At 41.6% G+C, this 17,173-nt stretch overlaps 1 protein-coding gene across 2 annotated transcripts in view; it reads right to left on the bottom strand.

The window, feature by feature from the left end:
• Positions 1 to 757: 757 nt before the first annotated feature.
• LOC119017519 (collagen and calcium-binding EGF domain-containing protein 1-like) overlaps positions 758 to 17,173 on the bottom strand; it is a 36,732-nt gene continuing 20,316 nt past the window's right edge. The window contains exons 3-11 of one of the 2 annotated variants that reach the window (XM_037094224.1): positions 8,432 to 8,484; positions 6,455 to 6,589; positions 5,855 to 5,992; positions 5,339 to 5,478; positions 4,952 to 5,066; positions 4,631 to 4,770; positions 3,749 to 3,784; positions 3,457 to 3,492; positions 758 to 2,766 (exon numbers count right to left, since the gene is read on the bottom strand). In XM_037094224.1, coding sequence (XP_036950119.1) covers positions 2,578 to 2,766; positions 3,457 to 3,492; positions 3,749 to 3,784; positions 4,631 to 4,770; positions 4,952 to 5,066; positions 5,339 to 5,478; positions 5,855 to 5,992; positions 6,455 to 6,589; positions 8,432 to 8,484 — 982 coding nt within the window. In that variant the 3' untranslated portion in view covers positions 758 to 2,577. Of the gene's footprint in view, positions 2,767 to 3,456; positions 3,493 to 3,748; positions 3,785 to 4,630; positions 4,771 to 4,951; positions 5,067 to 5,338; positions 5,479 to 5,854; positions 5,993 to 6,454; positions 6,590 to 6,737; positions 6,983 to 8,431; positions 8,485 to 17,173 lie in introns of those variants that run through there. The other variant, XM_037094225.1, reaches the window with a different exon arrangement.

Genomic DNA, 17,173 nt, shown 5'->3' with positions numbered 1-17,173 from the left:
CTATATCTTACATTTTTAATTATATTGTTTATTTTGAGCTATTGTTATTATTTTTTTGTAATGTTCTGTCCCTTGGCTGCTGTGGCACACACATTTCCCCATTTGTGGGACATTAAAAGAATACAGACTCTGATTCTGAAACAGTTTGATATTGAAATAAATGTATGTTTTGACGTTTAAAAAGGCATAAACAAAGGATATCCAAACGGGAGAATCACTGCTGAGGCCTGAAGAATTGACAAATTACAAATGGGCTGTGTAGGATTTGTAGTGAGAGACATGATACTAAGAGTTGCCTCAGTTCAATGCAGCGTCCTGCTCCACTAGTCTTGGTGCTTCGACAGAGGCCAGTGGAGGAGAACTCAGTAATCACAGAGTGTCTGCGCCATTTCTCCGATGCATTAATGTTAATATACCGCATCAGTTTTACTCTCTTAGTAAAAAGGAAACACACTGACACACAAACACATGAATCAACTGAGAAAAATGTACAGGTGCATGTACCTTCTGCATGACAACACCCCTAAGCAAGTTAGCTGTATAATTTACATGATGTCTTTCTTAACTTCTTTCCTGCATTGTGTTTTACTGTATTATTGTCAGCGTAAGGCAGAAATGAAGATTTAAAATGATAAACTCAGTAAAGAAGGGCTGAGTTCAAGCAGGTGTCAAACTGCAAACTGGCTTTCACAGAAAAAAACAACTTGCCTTGAAGTTAAAAAATGTGATTTATTATAACACTATTGCATGTGAAAGAGTCAGTCAACACACTACATAAACAGAGATTAATTTTCATCTCAAAAGCTTAGAGTAATCCCTGTGAGAATCTGATTTGAATCTGGATGTTTATCCCTCCAGAAGGTCTGGCTCTGAACCAGACTTCATCCTCGAGAGCTCGTTTCCAAAATATCAATATAACTGAAACTCTCTATTCCTCTTAAAGATCAATTCTAGCGTCAGTTGGATCAATATAAAGGGATCAGTTTCAATTTCTGCCCTACATTGTAACCACACATTTTTTTCCTCAATGAGTACATCTGTCTAAAAACGTTCTGTTGTCGTGAGCACATGTAAGCCGACTCTTTATTTCTTTACTGCTGTACTGTTTTCATGCTGTGTGCACAAGTCACACACTGCACCCCTCGTAGATTTCCCCGGTCCGCCTCCTGACCACTTGGTAAATCTGACATGAAGTGATGGCTGAGCAAAAGAGAAGCAACGTCTGGAGCTACCTCACAGCTGTAAGTAAAAACATTGCACACTGTAATGTGTGTTGCATGGCCGTTCACTGCCGTGGCAAAAAGAATCAGTGATCTGTTTCCATGTTTCCAGGCTTTATGCTAAGCTTGGCTAACTGACAGCTGGTGGTAGCTTCACATAATGGACAAACATGAGAGTGGAATCTTCTCAGCTTACATTTAGTAAGACAGCAAATAATCGTATTTCTCAAAATGTGGAATTGTTCCTTTAGTGGGTTTATTTATTGCTCTTGATTATGAAATGGAAAGTTTATTCCTTTTTTGCAATTTGATGATACATTAAAAATAAAATCAACATTAAAGTTTTAGATTTTGACAAACCTTTATTCAGGAATGAGATATGGCAGCTGCTTCACAGTACAAAAAAACACAAAACTTTCAAGCAGCCTTCCATCTTAATGTCTCTTCATGTTTGTGCTCAACTCCCCAGTAAAAGTGTGAGAATATGTGCCCTCCTCAGCTCTGATTAAGAGTCAGTTCGATTGTGATCATCTTCACTTTCCCAATGCATGAATCAATTGAATCCTTTTAATTCAAAGACTCTCTAAAAACGTTTAGTGTAATAGTCAATGCTGCATTTTATTTATAAGCAGCAGATTGTACTTTCTTCAACTGTCTTAAATATTTAAAAAGTCTCTTAGATTATATTTGGATGAACATATTGCAGCAGTTTATGTGTTTTATTAATCATACTTCGATTAACATTATCTAATTGTTCTTTTAAGGCAATAGTGTTTCTGTGTACAGGATTGGTATTGTAACGTAGTTTCTGAAGATGCCTCAGAGTAGACAATAGCTGCAGAGCTAAAACTCGAGGTCAGGATACTGCAGGCAGGTGCAGCGGAGGCTCACAGTGCAGGTCCTGGGTCTTTGTACCAACTCCCTGCAGGCAAACTGTCAGTGGCAGCAGAGGTCCAATGGACAGACACGGGAACAGGAAGAGATGAAGACGATAAAGTTCGTCGTTTGAAGTGGTTCAGCTCCGAGGCACAGCTCAGAAGCTCAGACATAAAGGCACATGCTACATCTCACACCACAGCGTATGAGAGGCAGCCACACAGTACTTGCAGTGGTTAGAGAGTCTGTGGTCCAGTTTCTGTTTTATAATCCTGGCGTCTCTCTGTTTTACTGTCTGTGGCGGTGTTGAGAGTGAAAACAAGGGTCCTCACTCAGTTCATCCCAGCTGTGAGGTTAGATGTTATTTACATGATGGCACTTTGACCACCAGCATCCTTTATCACTAAAGCAACAAAGAGTCAGGGTTGGTGTTTGTTCTGCCGGGCTTGAGTGACTGTTACTGTGGGTGGGATGTCAGAGGTCAGGTATTGAGCATGAGATCTCCGTGTCCAGAGCCCCACTCTACAACTTCTGCTTCCCCGCTGGAATGAGGAGGATTGTCCAGAGAGAGGCCTCGCCGCTCCCCAAACACCTTCTCCTGCAGTTCAATTATGTCGTTGCGGATGTCGGCCATCATTAGCAGGAGGAAGTCGAAGGAGCCGGGAGGTCCCTGGGGACAGAGGAGAAAATGAGGAATTGAAGATGCATGTCATTTTTCACTGGGTTTCCTCATGGAAGCTGAGAGGCCCAATAGACCCTTTTCACAACAGAAAAAAGGTTTATGACACTGATGCAAAGTCACACAAAACACTTAGAGTGCACCACCATCTTGTCTTAATATGGCCAGCTTGTGAAACCTGCGGTCGCTCGCTGATTACACCAACAACTGCAGCAGTCCAATCAAATTACAATGATTAAAACATTGTCTTTACAGACAAATCATGCATGTGCAGAGTTTTTCTTTTGCTGTCTCTATCCAATCAGAGATGTTTGCTGAGTGTTTTGTGGGAAGGGGCCTGGCGGACAGTGACGGGATACCCGAAGGGAACACGACACCAAACAACGACCATTACTGAGGAAAATCTGTCACAACTGGCAGAAATGTCAGTGCGTGAGGTAACGTTTTGTACCTTTCATTAAGTTTACAGTCTTGTTTGCCGACTTCCTTCTTTGCTCTCCGACACAAGTTGTAGCAATTGAAACACACCTTAGCATGACCAAACTTGTGGATTTGTTGTGATAATGTAGGTACAGGTCTAGTTGTTTTTAGACATTTTGATGCAGACTCTTGAATATTATAGCTTGATGACCCAAATTATGAATTTACTACAGTGTGTGCTCAAAGTATAAATCAACTTACAGGTGGACCTCTGGGACCAGGAGCTCCTCTGTCACCCTGCAGATGAGAAACAGCACATTTTCACCAAATTCCAACAGACACAGTTTTCTCTGAGTTTTGACATCTTGAAATTAAAACTATGATGATTATGAAACCATAGTGGAACAGTTAGCTTGTGGCTCATTTTTCCACTGTTTGGCACTGTTAACCCAGTGACCCTAGATAGCAACAGTGTAGCTCCACACATGCCCAGACAATATGAAGATGATAATTCAAAGCACGTTTAAGTAAAATATGTATATGTTATATCAACCTTTAGTCCATCTCTTCCTGGTGCCCCAGGTGGTCCCTGTATGAAAGATAAGACACAGATATGAGGAGGTTTGTCAAGCTAATAACATGAAGAGAAAGGTATTTGTGATGCACATCAATGGACCTGTGTTTTTGATTTGATAAAGACATTCATAAATAGTCTTACAGCTGCAGAGAAGCAGGTTTGTTTTCAATCAAAGCAACATTGTGACCTGCTGGTGGTGGATGATGGCCGTCTGTGCGTCACTGTGGACGGATACTTGGTTGCTCACGTCATATCAGAGTCACCAAACCCATTTTTATATGACATGCAGTCACACTGGATTATTAGACACACTGAAGATGTGACTGCCATCTTATGAAGGGCCATTTAGATCCTCTGATGTCAAGGCTCCAGCGGGAACTACACAGAAAAACGTCTGTGTGCAAAACACATGTGATAACCCCATGGGTGCAGGAAGCATTTAGAATGTGGGTGGGACAATTTTTAACGGCGGTGTGTGGGTTATAAACTTTGAATAGAGTAGATATCTTTGCATGTACTGTGGTACCAGGAGGTTTGATAATTTATCTGGCTAAAAATCAGTAAACCTACATTTATCGATCCAGAGGAAGTGCCCCAGAACACATATTTGAATATATTAAAAAGCTTATTACTTATATATTGCAGTGTGGCACAGGTTCAGGATAAACTGGGCTTCTCTGCCTACAACTACATATTTGCTAACATTCAAAATAGAAAATAACTTCACAGAGAAAATCTAATTAAATATGACATAATTAATCACCAACAGCGACTTTTGTTGTTTTCTATTTCATTCTAGTAAAATAATGTCTTTCATTTTAGTAATTTGGCCCCCTTCATCATGACATTTCTTCTTACCACTGCGCCCCTGCGGCCTCTCTTGATGTGCCTCAGGTCAGGCTCTGGGCCCATGGGTCCCATGTCTCCCCGTGGACCCCTAGGACCAGGCGGGCCTCTCTCCCCTGGGTCCCCTCTCTTTCCTGGTTCTCCTGGGTGACCTGGTGAGGACAGATCGAGGCAGCGATAAGGGGAATTACACTCAGCAAAACAAAAAACATCTTTTGCGATCACTTTTCACAAGTCAAAACAAAAGACGTCAGATTTATGCACGTGAAAGGATGATTTCTTCTGCAGCCACATTTCATTTCTCTAACCTTACAGTTAGTATATCTACTTTACCTGGGACTCCAGGAGCTCCAGGAGAACCAGGTAGACCAGGAAGACAGGGACTATCAGGACTTTTTCCTGCCCTCCCCAGAGATGGCTTGTCACTGCTGTTGGCCAGGTCAGGTACCTGCAAACACGAAGAGGAAACACAAAGTAGAATTCAGCGAGTAGTTCCCCACATTTTAGCTTATGTCAACCTCAGTTCCTTTCAATAGTTAAACCAAATATAATGTCTTTTTTTCTCTTCTCTGTTGTCTGCTTCATGCTAAACATGTTGACACAGAAGGTTTAGTCGTCAATCAGTGAAGTCTATGAAATACTGGGATTGCCATCAGGTAAAATAAATGAGTAATGCATTTGTTTGAGTGTGAAGGTGACTCTCTAAAGTAGACAAGTTACCTGGTTGGGTGATTGTGGGTGTGTGTTGCCCAGCTTTAGTTTTAGCTGCAGCAGGCTGTTTTTCATGTTGATAAAGTCCTGACAGGTGAACGAGCAGGTGCCAGCACTCATCAATGTGTCTGACTTGCCTGATGAACTCACTGCAACACAAAACATACAGTTACATGTTTCAGTATGTGTGACCGCACAGGGAATCAAACCACTACCACTGGCATAACTAATGTCACATGAGCAGTAGAGAGTCAAATCAATCACAATCAGAATGTGGTTTTTAATAGTTAACCAGTTACTCAAGATCATCAGCATCATCACAAATTGTTAAAATGGACAAATAAACATGTAGACACAATATTTCTTGTGACTATGTGACTTGTGCTGCTATCGATTGCCTCATACTGAGGCCTGAAAGAATCAAACACTCTGATGAGCACATGAACTGATGGACACTGATTCAGATTCTGCTGCTGGACTTTCATCCACAACATGTGAAGATCAACCGAAGACATGAAAACTCACAGTTGTGCACAGGGATACAGGAGCGTTGGTCCGGTGCCAGGATGTAGCCGCTGTGACAGCGACACAGGAAGCTGCCCGCTGTGTTCACACACTCATGGTCACACATGCTGCTGCCGGGGTGCTCACACTCATCAACATCTGCATGAGTGTGTGTGAGTGTGTGTGTGCATGAGTGAAGGGGAAAATGGAGAAAAGAATGTAGATGAGTAGAAACAAAGTACTTTTTTGAGTTTTTTCTTCGTCCTCACCCTTCAGCTTATTATTTCGTTATGACCTTTGAGACTAAATAGCTACTATGTGCAGTATAATAACCCTGTTCTGACTTCATTATAATATATCTAATATGTCTTCGTTATATTTTACATCATTTGCCACTAGGGAGGGTAGCTGTTGCTAAACAAAACCATTGGAGGGCGCTGTTTTTCCAGTTAAGAAAAGTCCTCAAACATGTTCAAGTAAGCCAAAAGGGGAGTTATTTGTTTTTAGGAACATCTTTTACTGTAATATGCATGACTGAGGTGTGATGAAATGTGTGAGGAAGATCCCATGTCAGTAACAGACAAACTGTTTAACGCAGAGATGTGAGGGGAGTGCGCTGACCCAGGCAGTATGGAGATTTGTGGTTGCGGTGTCTCTCTCGGTCGAAGCGATATCCGGGGTAACACGTGCAGACGACACGTCCAAAGTTATCAGTGCACTGCTGCTCACAGGGCGACGCTGCACACACATCCACGTCTACAGAGAGAGAGGAGGCAGAGAACACGCAGGCCGAGCATGTTACAGTTATTCAGGATCACTGTCTGAAAACAAACATCACTGTAATCACCCAGGAGTGCTATTAATCTCTATTACCACCTCCTTACACTCATAAAGCTCCACTTACACAACTGGGCGCTGACCAGTACAGATCCTACCATCAGCCCGTGGTTAGCTCAGGGCCATTTCTCACGAAGACGTATTGACATGTTACAGTAGGAAAATCACAGCTGTGAATAATAATAACATGAATGAGGGCTGAATTCCATTTTGCTGCTTCAGTTCCAGAGAACTGGCTCACTGTCACACTGTAACACCTCACTCAGATAATTAATACTCATTAGTCTATGCAACAGTGTATCGTGAATGGAGAATTTGATGCTTCTCAACTACTCTGAGTTTTACATCTCTAAAAATACAAGCCACTGCATTGCAGGACTGTTAGCAGAAAGTTGCATACAATTAACATTTTATTACAGACTCAGTGTCCAGATAAAAAAACACAATATGCCACAGAATAAATACATACCTAATCACAATTTTAAAAAGTTTAAATTTTACTCTTGGACTTCAGACACTGAAATAAATTATCTGTGGGTAAATGGTATATCTGATATCACTGTGTTGGTGAGGTTCCTAGAATGAAGCCGTTTATGATGGTCAAGAACTACCACTGAAACTTGCAAATTGTGCTGATGCTGTTCCACAAACAACATCTTAACTGAGGAAACAGCGATGAAAAACCGCATCTGGAGTGAGCTCTTCTGGTTAAATGGGTAATGTATAGGACTCATAGTCAGCGGGCCAGGGTTCAAAACATTGTGGAACACAAATATTTCCATTCATTATTACTGTTTTTATAATAACAATATTTTTAAACTAACTTCACTTGTCATTTTCTGTGTCTTTTTCAGTTTACTGTCACTGTTTGGTCAGGTTTTGGACACAACACTTGGTTAGTTTGAGGAAAAGAAGGTTTGGGTTTCACCGCTGTAAACACAAGTTTGAAAGGATAACTGCTGCCATGTGCGTAACCTTAATTATGACGATCCAGTAACAACACCAACACAGCAATGTCAGATGGTGTGTGGGTAAATATAATGCACCACACGTTAATTTATAGCCAAAATGTCTGTCGTAGAAAAAGCCTTTGATAATAACCGAACCCACAAGAACCAGTATCAGGACATGGATTGTTCTTTTATGTGATCCCAGGGCAATGCATTTGTGTGCGTGTGTGTGTGTGTGTGTGTGTGTGTGTGTGTGTGTGTGTGTGTGTGTGTGTGTGTGTGTGTGTTTTCAGGCACAGCCACATCAGCTGACTGTTTCTTGGACATCCAGGTTGTTATGTTCATGGAGGAACAGTGTTACTGTAATTCTATGGGGGCATACTACAGTCTGTATTCTAAGTATTGATGCCAAAGACACTTAACATGTTTTTCAACACTGTTCCTGACAATAATGATGTCCGGTAAGTCCAATTTTCACAATTGTCACATGTTTTATATAAATGACCACAACTAAATTTGTCTCTGGCAAAACTGTGGAAACTTTCTTTTCTGGCTCTTGTGTTGTTAGGATCATTGCATTGCAATTATCTGAAATGACTCATTACACATAATTACTCCAAACTGACAAAAGTCAACCATAAAATGTGTGTTTTCTGGATCTCTTTGGAGGTCAGCAAATCTGGTCTCGAGGCTGTTTTGTGCAGCCTGTTTTAATCTTTAAACTTCTGTGATGGATGAAATTTGGATCATGTGAATCAGATGTGAGAGTACATGAGCCAGACTTAGAGGATGGTGTCTATGGTTTACCTACTTTCAGGTATGCACTGGCCCATCACAAACCTGAATCCGTCACAGCATTTCCTCCTGAAACAACACATGAAACTGTTATTAGACGTGTCTGTGCAGTAAACATGAAACTACAGCCAGCAACTACGGTAGTTATCTTAGCTTAGCATAAAGAAAGAGAATAAACACTTTTATCAGTGTAGGTGTTAAGTTTGATGCATTTCTGGAAAAAAGCAGCATTCTGGATTAAACACGTGTCTTCGTGTATATCATGTGGCTGTGGATTCTGGACATCCCACGTCGACATGTATGCAGCTGAAAGTAGCTATCAGCCAACGACAGCAGTTGGTGATTGTAGCCAGTTGACCAGCAGGATAAAACTCTCTTGAATCTGTTTTTTCATGTGAAAGAAAGTCACATTAAAGGTGGAAATGTGTATCATTGAATCTGTGCTCTTTCAAAGATGGTGTAATAAATGTCTGCTATTTATCCTTTTTTGTCTCACTGGCACAAAGGATGAATAATAATAATAATAATAATAATAATAATAATAATAATAATAATAATAATAATAATAATAATAATAATAATAAACATAATAAACAACACTTAAAAAACCCATAGAATTTAATAGTGGCCAGACAATGTTACTTAATTAATATACTGATGTCATATGAATTTGACCTTTGACCTTTAGGATAAAAAATGTCATCACTTCATCATTATACCCTTGTAAAATTGTCAAACTGATCATATGAATTGTTGAGTAATGGCCATCCAAATCCAAGACCAAGTGGACATTTCCTCCAAATTTGTAGAAATTTAAAGTAAAGTAAAGTAAAATACACTGCTCATGAGAATCAGAAACCATGAGGTTACAGTGATCTTGACTGTCAAACTCTGACAGCCAAAATCTGATCAGTTCATCCTTGAATCCAAGTGAACATTAACTCCAAATTTGAAGAAATCCCTACAAGGCGGTCTGAGATACAGTGATTATAAGAGTGGGACGGACATACGTACATGTATGATATACGTATGTATATGCGGGCTATCACTGGCACAGAGGCATAAAAACATTGGTATCATCACCAGCAATTAGCTAAATGGTATTTCAAATTACAAAAGTTTATAAATTGTAAATCCAAAAACTTACAAGCCTCCTGCAAACAGTTCAGCGGATTGTCACAGCTGTGTTTTCACTCCCCAGTAAGAAGTCAGTAAGGTTTCAGTACTTAAACCCTGAGCAAATAAACAACTAAGAAACTGTGATGTAAGCTCGTAACAGCTCGGTGGATGCAGTATTTTTGAAATACAGCATTGTGCAACGAATATTGGGCAACAATTCCTCCGAAAACTGATTTACGGTGTTTGGCATTCACACTCATCCAGCAATCCCACAACAATCCACCACATGTTACAGACATTACAGTTGGAAAAAGGAACAGAGAGGAAATGGCTCAGAAACCGGAGCAGCACAGCCACGCAACAAATATCACACGCACACACGCTTGAAGAAAGAGGAGAGAAATGCACAACTCATGTCCTAAAAACTGCTATTAGGAGGAGATACAGCATGCTGCCTCATTCACTTCCCCCTGAAGACAACAAGTTGCTTTTATTCTCCTCCAGCCTCCATGCAGTGTAACACTAAATCACTCTGAGACGCCGTCCCCTCCTTTTCGTGAATGAAAAATAACCTATAAAATGGCGAGGCCGGACTAAACTGATGAGATCCAGATGAGAGCAGCTTTAATCTGCAGCCTGTAGCTGGGAGTGTTGAGAGGGATGGATACGGCCAGGCAAAGGAACTGAGGTGGAGAAAGGAGAGCGAATGCTGATGAAGATTGTCACTCAGTCAGTCTGCCAGTCGATCCATCAATCAATCAGCCAGCGATCTGAGTCAAGCTAATAGGTTGCAGGTGCAAGTCTGTCCAGGGGGGAATTATATTTTTGGTGAATGGCACCAAAAAGGTTATTTGACTCAAAGAGTCAAGTCGATCTGGTTCTGAAGTGGCAGTTAAAATTCATATCAAAGGTCCAGTTTGTAGGAAATATTGAGTTTTGAGTTTCCTTTCAACTCAACAAATACTGACACTTTGGGATGGAGGCCGAACCGGCATACAATCCTCAAGCATCGGTGTCTGATGAGTCGGGAGACTAAGACCCTCTCAGCTTTTATAACAAATAAGAACCACACAAACAACTGTACATTTGTACTGACCATCTAAACTAACCGACCTTCAGTGATACCAATATGAGCATAACAAAATTCTTACTTCCACCTTGAACAGACTTTATAAAGAAATTGTTCAGTGAACTAAGGATGGACGACGGATGATATCAATGCCAGCACTAATCTTGTCAATTATCAGACAAGACAGATCCACATTAAACCGTTTCTGTCATTATGAGTATTTGAGCATCAGTCTTGAACTCATGTTACCCTGCATGAAAATGATTCTGATCTCATTATGCTGTGGATGGTTTAAGTGTTTTACGCAACAGAATTTAATTTATTGCAGATGAGTATTTGCAGTAAAACAGTTAAATGTTGCTAAATTCAGTATTTCTCAGTCATGGGATTGGGATATATCTAGATTGTGAAATGCACTCGTTTCTTACAGTTTAGCAGTACTTGAGTGCATGTCTTTGACTCCTAGTACACATCTCATGTTCAAAATGTTCACTTCACCTGTGCAGCGTTTTTGATGATTCAACAACCAACCCGATCACCAGAATAAATGTTAACTAAGTAAGTTTCGGCAAAACCACAGATAAGTTCAAACTGCATGTTTCTGTATGATGTTTAGGTTGAATTTGCTCACCATGTTTGGTAGAAATATCGACCCTGGTCATGTCTATGTTTGCAGAAACGTTTACTGCCAACATTATATCCTGGTGACTAACCCTAACCCAACAACACAGGTTCATTTAGTTTGATTAATTTCTATTACTGAGCTGTTTGTGAAGGTAAATAAGAAACCACTTAGTCCAACCATTACTGAAAGATTACACTCAATTTACAGGAAGAGATGCATTTAATAATCAGTACAGTCGAGTTAACAGGACTAAGACACACTCGCAGCTCTGTGAGACTTCACATCAGCATGCCTGTATGGCGCCTAGAGGAGGCCTATCAGATGTGTGTGAGTGTATGTGAACTTTGAACTGTGACACATTCATTGCAGAACTTAAAGATAAAGTCCTGTTATCTCTGCATCTTAAGCTCCCTCTCATCTCCTTTACTTCCTTCTGGATTCACAGCATGACTTGGCTTTTATCTCAGCTGTGGACCCTGCATGGTCTACACACACTTTCAAAGCTATAATCTTCTCACTCACACACATCCTTACATACTCAGTGAAGCTGTAATGTGAGTGATAAACAATCACAAAGTCAAAACAAATCAACCCAACACAAGAAATGAACAGAGTACACCGGACAGATAAAGACATGGAAGCCAGAGACGAGATGAAGAGTCTCCAGCCACGCTAGCAGCTCTGTGAGGCTGTACTTCAGCATAGCACTGCTTTAGCTAAACGCTAATGTCAGACCTGACATGCTCACAGTGACGATGTTTACCCTGTGATGTTTAGCAGGCATAATGTCTACCATGTTCAACATTTCCCAACATTTCTCAACAAAAGAACCATGAATGTCTGTACATCAGAATAATTCAGTAGTTTTTGAGCATTGCCATCCGTTAAGCCTCATACTGGCCGAACTTAAAGCACTTAATAACTGAACAGAACGAAGACAGAGCCAAATAGTGAACAAAAAAAAACAAAAAAAACTTATATCAAAGCTCCCCCAGAGCAACCAAACACAACTGATGTCACTGCAACACACTACTATCACACCAGCGTCTATCAGTCAGAAACGCAGCAGCCCCGGCAGCTCTCCCCTGGGTGTTTGTGATGGACAGGGGAGGGAGGCCTGGGGCATCTGGACAAGCAAACGAGGGCGAAGTGGGAGGTGACCCGTGTGTTTTTGTTTTGGAAAGTGGAAGTATGTTGGTCAGACTGGCAACAGGCCCGGTCAACATGACACGGCCTCTAAAACATGGACCATTACACTCTGTGGAATCTGACCTGTGTGTGTAGAGGTTTGTCTGTCATTAGCACATATTTGGCATACAAATTAACTTCAATTAAAGTATCAGTAACACAAAGTGTGTGTGTGTGTGCGTGCGTGCATGTGTGTGCGTGCGTGTGTGTGTGTGTGCGTGTGTGTGTGCGTGTGTGTGTGTGTGTGTGTGTGTGTGTGTGTGTGCGTGCGTGTGTGTGTGAGGGCTGGGATACCATCCAGTAGTTGGGTACAGCCATTTTAATGTCAGTCAGGGAACATTAGTGAAAGTGATGCATGACGCTAGCAAGCCTCCTCTCCTCATCTCTCCTCTGTCGTGTCCTCTCTGTGCACTTCGCTTCACTCGCCCTACAACCAGCATCTGATTTGAAGCATGTCGATTTATATTCAGGCATTTCTCTCGGCCCCTTGTGCTCTCCACTGGTTCACTAGTTGTTGACTGTTCTGTGTGTCTCTCTCTCGTCTTCAGACTGACATGTTGTTGGACTCGTGCTGCCCTCTGATCATGAAACCTGATGAGGTGTCCGCCTTTTCCATCTTTATTTCATTCACAGGAAAAGTTCTCTGTCCTCTCTGGACTTGCTGAGGACAGGAGGATTTATCGGAGCCTTTAACAGACACTTTTAAACTTCAGTGCCAAACAGACTGAGATCTGTTTACAGTCTTTTTTTTATCTTCTTCTTACAATTGCTTACAGGCATTTCTCAACACCGAGTTCTGTTTCACAAAACTCTTCACACAAATTTGAATTACTTATCAGCTCAGGACCCGACCAAAACATGTCACCTTCACCCTATTCCTCAATTACTTTACAATTAAAGTGCTTCCAGACAGCGAGCAGCAGTAGTGAGGAGAGCGAGGGCTGCTGCCTCCGCTGCAGTCAGACTTAATGATGGTTAAACTTCAACACAGCCTGCTGTGACCATGGCAACCACAGAAACCAAAGCCCGGCGTTTGAGTTCCCTCTGGGTTTTACGTCTTTACCATCAGAAGACAGACAGATCAGAAGAGAAACAGTATTAAGTTCATAACATCACTTCTGTCCTGAAACAAGTCTTTCATGACAACAAAACACTTGTTTGATATGTCTGGTATCAGACATTTTTACATGTGCTACATGAATTGTTAATATGCAGAGTTTTGGTGGCGGGTGAGTTCAAGTGAAATTTCAAGGATTTCCTTCACATTTCGTGCCAAAGCAATAAAATGAATCCATACGCACTGAGTGTGTGGGAAGAGGACGACTGTTAGCTAATAAACATGGATGTAAACATGTTGGATTCAAACTTTTATGAGATATTTGCTTTGCAAATGTTTTATGAAGCTTGAGGATACAAACACATTTCTTTTACTTAATTTGGTTGTGCTCATGTGAACTCTGATTTGTGATTTTGTGCATGATTTGTAAGTGTCCGTAATTAGTGTACACAGATTATTTTTTTCTCACTGGTGTATATTACGCAACAGCCAGATATTTTGACTTAAACAAGACATCAAATCCATTAAAACGTAACAACCACAACACCACATTTCCTGTGGATTTTGACTGAGATGGGCGATGAATTGCTTATTTATTCAAACTCATTTTGAATTGAAGGTCATGTTCTAAGTTGCACTCAAGGAAACAGGATATTGTCACTGAGAATGTGCTGTTGGCACTCTCATTATCGAGTGGTTTTCTCTTTTAAGTTGTGCCTCAGTGGTCTGTAGCAGGTTGCCTGTACTGCCTGGTATAGGTTAACCTGCACTATTGATTCTTCCACATACATGTCACCAGGAATGTTGTAGCAATTTGCATATGTTTCACAGCAGCTTTGCATCAAGACAACACGAGAATGACAGAACTGTTTGGGAAGGATCTGGACAGCCCCTCCTGGCTTTCACTGACACACACTGTCAGTGTGGATATCATTAACTCTGACTGCTGGCTGCTGTTTTTGACAGCTCGTGTACCCGGAGCGCGATAAATTACAATAAGCAAAGAACTGGAAATGGAATGGATATTACGTAGCTCATACACATCCATCAAAAACGTCTTGATTGGCTCTGATACAGACCCAGCAGAGAGACAAGATCGAGCAAGAAGCAAATGGTTTTTGCTGATTTTTGGAGGGAAAAAGTGAGCAGGATATAAAAGCTAATATTGTTGTTGACAGGCCCCTGACATGGCCAAGTGATGTGTCTTCAGGGTGGCTGATGGTGCCTCCATATTGACTCTGCATGTCACGCTGACCTAAACCCAGTCAAACCATCTTTAAATGGTAATTCCAGTATTATAAATCTCGGACTTTATATTAACATGTTTAGGTGTCTAAATGATTCATACTAACCAAACATTTTGCAATTGGTCCAGTAGATCACTTTATTTGGCAGTCACGGCATGGCTGCAATGTAATTCTTCTACTTCAACCATGAGAGTTATGGCCAGTAAAGTGCTTGTTTTTACCACTGACTGGATGAGGTTGCTAAGTGTAACATCAAGGAAATGATTCCTGAGGACAAACACTGTTTTGTTCGATACATAACACTGTTCGACCCCTCCTCATTCATCCACAAGTCCTTGTTATATAATCTTGCGAGAGGTGAGTTGCTGCAGATAAACTTGTGTGGAAACGTGACAAAAAGGTCTTACGTCACAGGAACTGCTTCAATAACGCTGTCAGACTCACTGAATAACAACCTCAGTCAGTGGGAAAACTGAGAACTTTTACTGGACGTATCTCTGATGGTCATAGCCAGGTCTTGGCTGCCAACTGAGATGATCTACGGGACTGATCCTGGAACTCTTGGTAAATATGAATTGTTTAACCACCCAAACATGTAAGTACAGGGCCCAGGTTTAAATATACCGGATTCTCTTTTAACTTCACCTCTAGCCATCCTCATCTTTAGTCTTTTGGGGTATTAACAATCTCCCCCCAGTCTATCCCATTTGTGGTGGCTGACCTAGCAGCTACCTGCCCAGCTTGGGGTGCAAGCAGGTCCATGCAGGACCTCATTCCGCTGTGGCAGCTGCTGCCAAAATCAGCACGGCGGCACTGGAAGAAACATCGAGACAGGATCCAGAGGCAGGCCTGGGCCTGGATCACTTTACGCTGAAGATAGCGAGGGGTCTCCTTCCAGGAGGTGAATGCTTGCTGTTATGGGTTCCCATCCAACTTTACTGTGATTTATTTGTGCATTTTCAGACAGGAATGTGCTACAAAGACAGGATATTCATTACAGCACCCCAAGAAAAGTGCAATACCTCCTTAAGTCCCCAGCCCAGACAGTCTAGGGGTCCTGAGAGCAGGACACTGTATGAACGATGCTGTCACTATGCATTACAAGTCCCACTCACATTACAGTGTTGTACGTAAAGCTTCTACATGTGAGGAAAATCATAAGAGACTTCCCTCTCTTCTGATGAGTGGAAAGATGTGGGCTGCTCTGAGGGGGAGGCTAAGGTGACGGGGGGGGGAATGCTGTAAGGAAGAAATGAGGGAGGAGGACATTGACAGGAGGAGGAGGATGGTTAAAAGACAGGGATGAAGGCTGTTGTCAGCTTAGAGTTTCCCTCTTGGGACTCTGGTAGGAGGAACACAGGAAGTGGAGCTCAGTGGAGGTCAATGGCCTCTTGACACACCAGGACAGGAGACCAGCCGTGTGTGTGTATATATGTGTGTGTGCGTCCTGTCAATTTGATGGATGCCTCTTACTGATGTGGCTTATACATGTTACAATTACAGCATGCTGTATTCATCAGCCACGCTGTAATTGATTTATTTGCTCAGCAGACGAGAACAGTTCAAAAACTTGGCCAGCGGTGTTGTGTTCGATGGTGTGATGATGGATTTTTCTGAAACACATGATGATAACATGATGAGATCAACAATAAAACATGTTGTTGGAGGGCTGCCATTTTTTATTACGTATTGTTTTGGAAGTCAGTATTGTTCATTTTTGATGTTGAGTATTTTTATGGTTTGAGTTTTTGTCTCCTCAATGTGTTGCTGATTTTCTGCTGTTGCGCTGACTGATGGGATTTAAGAGAGAAACAAGATTATTTTGTGAGGAATTCTGTCCATAAACTCATTGTGTGTGTTTTTTTAATCCCCTGTGAAAGCACATTTATACCACTTTATAAGAAGGTGCAACTAATTTCTACTTTTACAGCCATTTGTCTCACAATACAGCAAAGAAACGCCAAGAAAGATCCCATCTCACGGCAACTTGTTAGAAGATTAAAAACCTTTACATCCAACATCCTCACCTCCGAAACTGCTTTCATGTTCTTGGTATTTTCAACTTCACAGGTTAAACATAAGCCGGCCCTACGTCATCTTCCTCCTCAAGGTGTGAAGGTGTTGCGCCCAGCCGCATGTACAGCTCTTTAAGTGTTGGCGTATAATTGCGTGTGTGTGTATTCTTTTGAAACCTGTGTGAGTATACATATGTGAAGGTGTTAGTGTGGCGAGCGTGAGCAGCTCCTCTGTTTATTTGCTCTGCCAGCCAACTTCCAGGGCCGAGGCCTCAGGGGAAACATCAGAGCTCTGGCCTAACAGAGGAAGCTTTGACTGGGCGCACAGGAGGTCTGCAACGCTTCCACCAGCATACCGGCTGACCTGCACTCCTCCTTCCCCTTCTCTGTTATGCCTCACCTCTCCCCACTCGCTTCATCTTCCCATCGTTTCAGCCT

This window comes from Acanthopagrus latus, chromosome 4, assembly GCF_904848185.1.
Source record: "Acanthopagrus latus isolate v.2019 chromosome 4, fAcaLat1.1, whole genome shotgun sequence".
NCBI lineage: Eukaryota > Metazoa > Chordata > Actinopteri > Spariformes > Sparidae > Acanthopagrus > Acanthopagrus latus.
This window is presented reverse-complemented; position numbering and strand designations above follow the sequence as displayed.